General features: G+C 36.9%; 1 protein-coding gene across 1 annotated transcript; it reads right to left on the reverse strand.

Annotated features, from left to right (window-relative positions):
- Nucleotides 1–7,283: 7,283 nt before the first annotated feature.
- Nucleotides 7,284–10,088, reverse strand: LOC126696806 (pentatricopeptide repeat-containing protein At5g16420, mitochondrial). Its single transcript, XM_050393531.1, is given in 1 exon segment — nt 7,284–10,088. A coding segment is annotated over 1 exon segment (1,590 nt). The 5' UTR covers nt 9,877–10,088; the 3' UTR covers nt 7,284–8,286.
- Between the last annotated feature and the right edge of the window lie 1,840 nt (nt 10,089–11,928).

The following is an 11,928-nucleotide window of genomic DNA, read 5'->3' on the forward strand; positions in this document are numbered from 1 at the left end:
TTCTTCTTTGATCAGATCACCTCTCCCTTATGGTCAGATTGCATCTCCCTCTGTTCAAACCCCAAGCTGCCACAAGCATCCATCTCCACAAGTAGTGTCAAGCACAAAAACTCGTTCCAATCGACCCACAAACACCGACCTCCTTCACAAGCACCGAGACATGTTCTAGTCAACCTCTAAGCATTAACCCACAACCACAAGTTTGCAAAAATACTCTCTGTCTCTATTGGTGTGTCTGTGTGTGGATGTGTTTGATTTTACGTTGACTTTAAGGTCAATTATTATGTATTGTAATATTGTGGCGGCGGTGGTGGTGGTTGGGTGTGCTGGGTTGTGGTAGTGGGTAGATGAATTGATCAGTTAGAGAGAGAGAGAGAGAGAGAGAGAGAGAGATGGAGAAGAAGAGATGCAGTAGAAGAGTGATGAGAGAGAGCATGGTGGTTTGATGGTGAGAGAAAAAAACTATAAAATATTAAAATGCAAAGCTACTGTAGTCGTATAAATATGCACAGTTACTATAGCATTTTTGCATATGAACAATATTATAGACCCATTGATATAGGTATTTTTTTAGCAAAAATGTGTAAACTCACCACTTTTTTGTATTTTACATTGACTAGTGTGATTGCTCTTAGTGAAAATCAGGAAAAAATATAAATAGTTGAGGAAGTAATATAAAATAGTTGAGTTCAAACCTTAATGTTCCGTTTGGTTGGGAAGATGGAAAATGTAAAGAGGATAAAAAAGTGAAAAGATATAAATGATTTTACTTTCCCCCATGCATGTTTGGTAGGGAGATAGAAAAATGAAAGAATAGAAAATAATATAAATTTCATTTGTTTGGTTGAAAAGGAAAATGTGGGTTGTGTGAATTTATTAAAAGGGGTTCAGGACAAAAATGATAGTTGGTGGGTAGGAAAAAAAAGTGGTATTAAATGACAATTAAGTCAATTTGACTTTACTACCCATTTTCATGGTTTCACCTCCAAGTTTTCTCCCCAATTTGGAGAGAAAACAATTTGGTGGGCTCAGATAGAAAACACCTAAACCCTATCATTTTCTCTCCTATTTTTTATTTTTTTTAACCAAATAATGGAAAATTGAGTTTTCCACCCAAAGTTTTTCATCCCTTTTTTTCACCTCAACCAAATGGAGTGAAAGTCCTATATGAAAAAAAGAAAAAGAAAAACTTTAAAAAGTTGAAAAAATAATATAAAATAGTTGAGCTCAAACATTTAAAATATAAGAGTCCTTTGAGGTGTTATTTAGGGGTGTACATGGGTCGGGTTGAAAAAAAATCCAACCCAACCCAATCCATCATAGGGGTCCAACCCAGCCAACTTAGATCGAGTTGGACCCATGGGTTGGATTTTTTTTTAATTGAGCATAAAGCAAATTTATAACTTAATAAACCTAAGCATCGCACCAAACCAACACAAATTATCTTATTAATGCTTCAAAGTTAGTAGGATATCATACAATTCTATCCCAACTCAATTGATAAATAAAAGAATAAATAATAAAATTATATAATATTTTTTAAATATATATTAAATATAAGTAGGTTAGGTTGGGTTAGGCAGATTTTTGAATTTGTTAACTTGCAACCGACCCTACCTTTCATAATTTTTTTTTTTGATAATCCAATCCAACCCACCAACTCCCATAAACTAACTCAACCCGGTGGGTTGGGTTGGGTTAAGTTAATTTTAGCGAATCGGCAGGTTGGTTGCACACCCTTACTATTATTTCACAAACAGTGAAAGGATTTGATAATTTACAAATTCTCCTACCATACTTTTCATGTTTTTAACTAGTTTCTACAAGTGTAATGAGAGAATTAAAACCACTGGGGGTGGTGGTTTAGTTGTTATTGGGCTTACTCCCTAGTAGTTTGGGGGATGAGATCCTAAGTTTGAATCCTAAAATGGAAAGCATTTGGAAAAAATCCCACGCCCTTGGCTCAAAGCTCATTAATACCCTTGTGAGGTTGGGATAACAACTATTGCTCATTGGTTCCTCTACTTGCAGTCTCAGACTTAGCGGGTAAGATACTATTATAGCAACGTCTAAGTAGAAAAGACATTCTGGTCATCCCTTCCAACCCTTTTTACTCATAAAAAAAATAGAGAGTAAAATAAATATTAAGCAATTCTAAAAAAGGGTTTTGTCGTTTATTCTCAAAAAAAAAAAAAAAAGTCATTCTAAAAAGGGAAAAGAGTAAAGAAAGAAAAGACATAAAAGAAAAGGAAAAACTAGGTGTAGGTCCTAAGGCCTGTGGAGGACAAGTGGAACAGTGGCATTACTAATTTTTTTTTTTTTTGGGTAAACCATGAGTTAACATTAAACTAAGCTAAAAAAGTCTCAACCATAGGCCGTGGGTTACAAAATACAACAAAATGAGATAAGGATTGCGCTCCTAACGTAGCCAATGCATCCGCACATCAATTGGCATTACTGAAAAATTTCGTACATCCTTTTGTCTCTCTTATCCCCATTTTCTTTTTCAAATATTTTTAGAATTGTAGAGTTTGGTGAAATTCGCTACCAAGTCAATATGATGCCATCACATAAAAAATAAAAAGGATTATTAGTGAAATAAGCACAATTGTGAGTGAAAATCCCACATAAATGTCATACAAAAATTTTGGTAGGATAAAGATTCTTTTATTTAAACGAGTTGGTACCTCCTCAAACACAAAATGTTTGGAGAGTCTTAGAGGGTAGAGGTTCAAATTGTGAAAATTAGCATAATTGCGAGTAAAAATTCCACCCAACATGATGTTGGGTATCTTGTATGATGTTGGCAACATCATACAAGATATTGGTTGGATCATATAATTGATAGCTCTTTTATTTAGGCGATTGGTAAATGTAACTAGTAATAGTCTACCAATTATTAAAAAGATATATAAAAAATAGTAAGAAATCTTGAATTGGTGATCACTTATCAAAGAAAACAGTTGGTGCTCGTGTCATTCACTTCAAGCATAACAAAGAGAGAATTTTATAATTGTGAAGTGTGGGTCTCATCCAGGTTAGTGCTTTCTTAACAAAATGTATATATTATTAACATGAAGAAGGGGGATCCAGCCTGAGATGCATATTGTGGCTTTGAATTGACTGATTCAACTCTTAGTCAACGCGAGTCCTGAATGCCCCCACTTTTTTTTTTTTTTTTTTTTTTGAAATTCCACAAGTGAAGCGACTTATTCAATTGGCAACAAAATATATGGCCACAAGTAATTCAAAGAAAAATCAAAGTCCAATTCTTTTTTTTTTTTTCATAGCTGCCAATACAGCTAAGAATTCGCAAAGCAAACAGTGACAGCTGATGCCTAGCGAAGCAACCAGAATATTAAAAGCTACAACCATTTAAGAACCATTAGAAAAATTCTATGAACTTGCAGTTTGGCAATGATGTTTTTAAACTCAACGCTCAGAGAAAATTCTAATGTCAAAAGCTGGAGAATTTGAATTTGTCATAAGATTTTTAGGGTTGTGTCGGATTGACCAAAACCACAACATTAGGTGAGGGTCGGCAATGATATATGGTCAACTAATTGATGCAGATTTTGGGTCGCTATAATTGGGTTCAAATTTTCTGAATTTTAATACACTCATAATTCCTTAATTCGGTTGAGTGATTCTTGTTTCAGCAATAAAAAAGACAAAGAAATAAAGACTGATTCATCATTATGTGCAAATTTTCATTAAAAAAGAACTCTTGAGTTTGAGATGTTAAATAATTTCAGCCCATGTTTTGGTCCTGGAGAATATTATTAGGCATGGAAATCTCATGCAATGCCGCGTCTTTTGAAGTCACCTTATTGGCAAAAGTACAAAGCACCTATGTTAGTATATTTTTATGCTGTCTTGCAAGTCAATTACAGTTGTAAATTTTGTTTTGTCCACTCACGTTAGACACGAGGATCGTACCCACTTGAGTTGACGCACTCAATAGGTTAATGTTTTTAACAAGAAACACAAGATATGAAAGTGATCTCAAGGATTTGGTCACTACAAAAATTATTTATAAGAATTATGGTTAAATTATTAAATTTACTATTTTTTTAGTAGCTTAAATTTTTAGGAAAATTGATAATTTATTATCATATCAAAACAAAAGATTTTGAATTTGATCTATGTCTTTACTTTACCTAAATTTGTTGTATGGGTTTGCTGTAGTTGTACCAACTCCTTATAAATGTACCAACTTTCCTACAAAATGTACCAATTCTTAACCATAATTGGGTTAATATACTTAGGTTAAATGTATAGACATTCCCACAAAATATAAAGACTTTTCCGAAAAATATACATATTTCCCCACAATATGTATCAACCTTATTCGTAGAATATACATACTTTTTTGCAAAATATATAGATTTTTTTTTTTCAAACTATATAAACTTTTCTACAAAATGTACAGACTTATTCGCACAATATACAAACTTTCTTACAAAATGTATAGAATTATTCACAAAATATATAGACTTTACCACGAAATGTATAGAATTGCCCATAGAATATATAAACTTTCCAACAAAATATACTGACTTTCTTGTAGAATATACATGTTTTCCCGCAAAATATATTAACTTTCCTACAAAATGTACCAACTCCTTATAAATACCATTAGTGCAAACCCATCTCTACTGTTACTCTATCACAGACATCTTCAAAATTCAGACAAACCATTCATCTTCTTCTCTTCTCAAAGATATCTCAAATTGCAAAACCCTAAAACGCCCCTCCCTAATTTCCACTCCCAATGCCCGTTTCTTCACTGCCTCTAGACACATCCCTTGTCCTCCTCTATCAATTCACCACCCTTGCCCATGGTAGATTAGTTGTGGCCCAGGAGTTTGGTGGTGTGACAGTGGCCCTAGGGTCGTGATTTTATCTTGATAATCGGTGTTAGGTGCAGCTCAACTGTGGGTTTGGATCGTGGAAGATGGAGGAGAGAAAAGCGTAGAGATCGAGAAAGAGAGATTAAAGGATTGGAAAGAGGTGATAAAGAGTTAAATCGAACTACATTTCTTCTCTCTCAAAATTTGCTTTATGGGTTTTGTTTTATTTTTGTAGTTTTGGGTTGTGGATTGATTTGATTTTGGTGGTGGTTGTAGATTAGGGCTTGCAATGGTTGTGGTTTCCGATGGAGGTTGCGGTGGTTGTGGGTTCCGATGGTGGTTGTGATGGCCCTAGATGGTTCTCGGTCCATTATCTGAAGCTCTCTACCTTGTAGCATCTAGGATCTTAGTTGGGTGAGCACGCGTGGATGAGAGTGTGTTTGGGGAGAGAGGAGTGTTTGATCTATTTTGGGTTTTGTTTTTGATAAAAAATGTGTTAGAGTAATGTGGTGGGCCTTTCTAAGATTGTGGACTAGGCTACCTCCTGCCCACTACAGCCCAAAGGTTTTGGGTAGGAGAGTCAGAATCGATCCAATTGCAACTCACCTCAGATCTGCTTGTGCGCAAACTAAAACCCTTTTGTTGAAATTTTGGTCACATGCCCATGGCAGATGAAACTGTTACGAAAGAGTTACAATAGACAAGTATAATATAGCAACAATAAAGGATAAGCGTCTACTATTAGTCAAAACAAGCAAAGAATTCCAAATATTATAAAAAAGAAGAACAACACAACAATAGAAACGCATTATGAATAAAATGGCAAAGATAAAAGAGAAATAACGCTGAAACTTAATCAATAAAATCAAAAAAGAAATGGTTAGTCTGCCGTGCTTAGTTGTATTATGGAACTAAGACCAAGGAGGGAACCACTCCCTTAACGTGGATAACCTCACAGAAAGATCCTGCTGTAGAAATTATCCACTTTGAGAGAATAGGCTCCTCCTTCTCCCCACCGCCAAACCATACCCTCTCTTACCTTTGGCCCATGGCCCACCATTCTTGTATTGGCTGGGTACAGGTTGATGGTGTCTGAGCCTTGTGCATGCTCTACTTTCGTGTGTGTCTAAAGCTTATCTGTTGCTCATGCGTTTGCCATGGCGTGGAGGCTCATTTGTGTGTTCTACTGCTCATTCTTGACCTCTTGTGGCATGAGCTGGTTTCCTAATCCTTCATTCTTTATGTCTTGCTTCCTTCAAGGGCTGAGCCTTGCTTCCTTCCTTCATGGCATGCACCTAGTGGTTCCAACTCATCTTTCTCTCTTTTAGGTGGTATGTCATCCCAACAGGACATTTCCCCCAAAAGAGTTTGAGCAGGAACCCCATAATAGGCTCCTGCTTCTCCCCATCACCAGACCATACCCTCTTTTACCTTTGCCTCATGACCCATCATTCCTGTATTGGCTGGGTACAAGTTGGTAGTGCTTGAGCCTTGTGCATGCTCCACTTCCGTGTGTGTCGTCTATTGCTCATGCGTTTGCCATGGCGTGGAGGCTCGTCTATGTATTTTGTTGCTCTTTCTTGACCTCTTATGGCGTGAGCTGGTTTCCTGATCCTTCATTCTTTATGGCTTGCTTCCTTCAAGGGTTGGGCCTTGCTTAATTGTGGGCTTTTCTCTCTTTAACCCACTCTTTGCTCCTTCTGTAAACTTGCTAGCATTCCTATCATGCCACTCTGTTATTCCTACTATGGTTTTATTTGATCTGTGCTTGTTGGGCCTCTTTTGAGTCTGATGTATGCTTTTCTTTCACTTAATTACAGTGACTCAGTATTGTTATTGGGCTTACATTCATGCTACTTCGGGCCTTCTTGACTCATTCCATTGCTTATGGACTTCCTTGGCCCATTCCAATTTTGCGTTTTCATGAGTTTTTGCTAACTCTTTTGGGTTTCCCCGGCTCAATTATCATATCATTTACCTTTGGGATTCATGGGCTTTCCATCAACCCCTTACTCACTTACTTTATCACTTTGGTCTTGCTTCGGCCCATTCTTGCTTTCATACTACCCATGGGTTTACTACTTCTTTTTTTGGGCTCCTTTAGGCCCACTTGCTTCTTTTGAGGCCCATTTATTATTTTCTAGGCTTATGATCCATTATTCCTGCCATTTGGGCTTAATGGTTTTTTTCTTAATTTACTAACTCTTTTCTGCCCATATTGTTGGGCTTCTTCCTGCTATTGGGCTTTTTTTCCGAAATGAGCATCAACAAATAACGTCTGAAAGGGTGGCAAGTTATAAAGTAGTAACAAAGTGAAGCGCAGGTGGATAAAATGTCAAAAATGAAACTACAGGTGGGTAAGTTAAATTCGGGCTAAATCATAGATGGGTAATTTGTAATTCCACCTAAAAATAAACCACCGCGGTCACAATCCACCAAAAGCCCACCTTCAATTTAAGATGCATTCAGGCAAATGTTTAAAGTTAACATACAATTTACATATAGTGACTTTGATATCACAAAGACAAATTAGCATATAGGACAAGAAGCATTTGAGCTATGTCACCATATATTTGATGCTTATAAAACATTTTTTTTTTTTTTTTTTTTTTATATAGGTATTTGATGCTTATAGATCTGATTCTATTACACTGTAAAGGAGGTGGATTACTTGTTTCTGAACGGAATTATTGTGAACTGGCTATCAAGCAATGGTGTAACGGCAAATTTTATGATCTTCTCAGGGAGGCTAAGATGTTGAAAGCCAAGTTATACTTTTTCAATCTGTGCGGACACTTTGAATGCATATACTACCTCAGTAATTCAGAACGCACCACCCCCCAACGCACCACTCCCCCACACCCTGCCATGAAGAGAGAGTATGTTTCTCTTATCGTTGTTGGCATCTAAATACCCATATATCCTGGCCATCACCAGAACTTAAACATTCTGAATGTTCACAATAAAATCAGTTTCTTCCTTGACCTGCCCAAATGCTTTTGATCCAACAATTTGAATTAGGCTACTGGCCATACCATGCTCCTACAAAGTCATTAATAGTTAAGAGCCCTTGCTATGCACTTCTCCAATGATAAATACTGGACAAAGGCAGCTCAAACACAGTGTCCCAATGCACATCCCCCTTCTGCATGACTGACCATTGAATGCATTTTAGGAGTGAAAACATAGCAAGACAAACTTGTTGAGGGACATCTTGGCAACCGCCACCCCTTCCCCCTCTTTCCCCTTGACCCTCAGATTCTTTGTAGTTTCCGGGAAGAGAAAATGTAAGTCTCCCCAGGGCCAGATGGTAAGATTTAGAAATCTCCTGGATTTATCTTAAAAAGATACTCCTGTAAGAGACCGCGAAAATGTGGTGTCTACAGCTCCTAACCCTCATGTCTCTGAAGTTGACTATATAATCCATGAACTTTTATAAACCACTATCCATATATATTCTGTTAAGACCATCAGTCCCACTATTGAGATTAACAATGATGTCGGTTAAGAAAAGACCCCAAGAATTACTATCAATTCCTCCACTTTACATGGCCATTGAAAGAACCTCTATAATTTCTTCTTCCTTTCCGGAGTCATAAAGCCCCTTGATCAATACAGAGTAAGTTGAATTGTTCGGCAAACATCCCTTTTCTAACATTTCCTCCAGGATTTTGATCCCCTCCTTTGCATTGCCAACCTTACAAAACCCCTTAATCAACATGTTATAGGTAAAAGCATTAGGAGCACAACCTTTTTCCACCATGTCATCCCACACCCTCCCTGCCTCACACAACTCTCCCTTCTCACACATCCCCGCTATGAGTGTATTATAAGTCAAAACACTCGGAATAGAACCCCTCTCAAATTCATCAAACAACTTCCTTGCTTCCCTTATCTTTTCTTCCTTACAAAGCCAATGTATAAGTGAGCTTGATATTGCATTATCAGGTGTAACATTCTTCTTCAAAAGCCTCTTCCACAACGCACATGCATCCTCAACCTTCCCTTCTTCACACAACACATCAACCACCTTACAACAAAGTGTTGAGCTAGGTATATATCTCTTCTCAAGCATATCATCAAGCAAGTTACGTGCTTCGCCCGACTTCTTATCTTTACAATAAGCCTCAATCATGACACCATAGGTAACCTCATTGGGCTCAACCCCATTCTCCTCCATATCATCCATCAACTTAATTGCGTCAACCAACATCCCTAGCTTACAAAACCCATCCATCAAAACCGTATACGTAGTAGCATCAGGCACCCACCCTCTATCAAAAAGCTCAACAAAAACCCTCCTAGCACTACCCATATCGCCCCGCGCAACATACCCACCTAAAACAGTGGTGTAAGTAACCAAATTAGGCACAAACCCCATACCAGGCATTTCATCGAGCACCTGGAGTGCACCTTCCACATCATTCTTTTTACACATTGCCTTAATCAAAATGTTACAAGTAAACACATTGGGCACAACCCCAAATCTAGTTTGACTATTCTTGAACAAAACATGAACCAAACCATATCGTTTGTTCTGAACCAAAGCGTTCAACAAAGTGTTCAGCGACCTGACTGAGCGTTGAACATCGAAGGTATGAATGCGCAGGAAGGTTTTAACGGCGAGGTCAGGTTTAGAAGCGAGACCGTAACTTCGTATAACGTCGACGAAAAGGTTTTCGCCGCATTTGATGTGGGAGTGACGAAGGTCGGAGAGCAAGGACTCGACGGGATTGAATTCTCGGGCTCGACATAGGCGTTGGATAATGGCGTGGTAGGTGTCGTAATTGTGAGAAAAGTCGGGGTGGAATTTGCCGGCGTAGTGGAAGATTTGGAGGGCAAGGTCGAGATTTTGTTGGCGGGTGATCATGGAGACTAGGCGCTTTGGGTAGAGGCGCTGGGGCCAGGGTTTGAGTGGTGGTGTCACAGTGTACGATTGGAGGAGGAGGTTTGGATCAGCGGTGGAGAAAAGACGGAGGTGGGTGGCGGTGGCCGCTAGCTGGGAGTGGCTGTGGCGGAGCATGTCTAGTGTTGGATTTGAGGAAGCTGAGAGAGAGAGCTCAAGACAGAGACAGTGAGAGAATATGTTGTTATAATTTGTTAAAAGCTTCGGCTTTACTACTGTTTTGGTTCTGAGGCACGATCATTACTGTCCAAGTTGGAGACTTCTGGTTAGGACATCGGGGTTTAGGACTACGGAGGGAGCTTCGGCAAAAGATGGGGATTTTTTAGAAAATAACTACAAAATCCAAACAATATCATTAGTTAGGAAACGTTTTAAACTAATTTGGTTTCTAACAATTTGAGTCCAGAGGACTCGATTTCCCAGTTGTTATTTTATTATTTTGCCAGTAGCTGAGGTGGTTAGATCGTCCACGTAGGCCAGAAATCGAGTCCAATGACTCGGTTTCTCTGTCCAAGTTGGAGACTTCTGGTTAGGACATCGGAGTTTAGGACTACGGAGGGAGCTTTGGCAAAAGATGGGGATTTTTTAGAAAATAACTACAAAATCCAAACAATATCATTAGTTAGGAAACGTTTCAAACTAATTTGGTTTCTAACAATTTGAGTCCAGAGGACTCGATTTCCTAGTTGTTATTTTATTATTTTGCCAGTAGCTGAGGTGGTCAGATCGTCCACGTAGGCCAGAAATCGAGTCCAATGACTCAATTTCTATGCTTAGAAACCGAGTCCAAGGAACTCGATTTCCTAGTCTCATTAGTCTATCCCACAGTAGCATCAGTCTCAGACCCCACGTGGGCGTACCCCAAATCGAGTCTAGAGGACTCGATTTTCATGAATGGTCCCCAGCCCTCCATGTGTTGCCATGGGTCCCAGCTGGGACTTGTTTTCCTCCTTACTGTGGGGTCTCTCACAGTTTCAGCTCTGCTCTTCAGAAACTCAGCTTTATTCTCTTCAAAAACACTCTATGAAACAACTTTCCTAAACTCACTTGGCACACAGAACACTCATCTCACACAACACTCTCAGGTAATGTTTTTACAATATTATGATTATTTGCTAGTTTTTTTTTTAAAAGAAAAATTTAGAACATATTAGGAAAAGTTTTGTTTTTCTGATTTGTTAGTATAAATATTGTGATTAATTTATTTGTTAGTATATTGTGATTATTTGCTAGTTTTTTTTTTTTTAAGAAAAATTTAGAACATATTAGGAAAAGTTTTTTTTTTTATTTGTTAGTGTAAATATTGTGATTAATTTATTTGTTAGTATGTTGTGATTATTTGCTAGTTTTTTTTTTTTTGAAATTAATATTAGGAAACATTTATATAAGATCATGAATCTACCTAAGAAAAAATATCTATAATGACTAGTAATATTATGATTAATTATTGGGAATATTTAGTAAATAATTGTGATTAAATTACAACATATTGGGAATTTTTTTTTGTTAGTGTAAATATTGTGATTAAATTATTTGCTAAGTTTTTAAAAAAAAAAAATTAATATTGTGATTATTGGGAATATTTAGTACCAAATATTGTGATTATTATGTTATTACAACATATGGGAATATTTGTTTTGTTTGTTAGTGTAAATATTGTGATAATATGCTAAGTTTTAAAAAAAAATTAATATTGTGATTAATTATTGGGAATATTTAGTACTAAATATTGTGATCAATTGTTAGGAATATTTAGTACTTTTAGGTCTTTATCATGGATATGAAATGGATTATGAGTTTGATACCTAAGATAGTAGTCTTTTTACCATAAATTATTTCAAGATATATTTGTTTAAGATTTGTAACAGATATTTCAATGGATAACTGGTTGGTATATAATATTTTTGTTCATCATAACTTATTTGAATGGGTTTTGAAAGTCATGCCCCTAGAATGATTTGGAATTTTTAAAGAATATGAAATTGGTAATGACTATTTTTGTAAGATTACTAAAGGTGAGTATATGCAAATTTGGTTGAGGTTAGTATCGTTGGTATTTCATACGCAAAGTTTTGTGATTGATGTTGATTGAACGTTATAAATTTGTCACTAACACAATTGCACTTGATGATCTATAGGTTGACAATGATCCATATAAATATATACTAC

The sequence above is a fragment of the Quercus robur genome, chromosome 8 (genome assembly GCF_932294415.1).
Source record: "Quercus robur chromosome 8, dhQueRobu3.1, whole genome shotgun sequence".
NCBI classification, from domain to species: Eukaryota; Viridiplantae; Streptophyta; class Magnoliopsida; order Fagales; family Fagaceae; genus Quercus; species Quercus robur.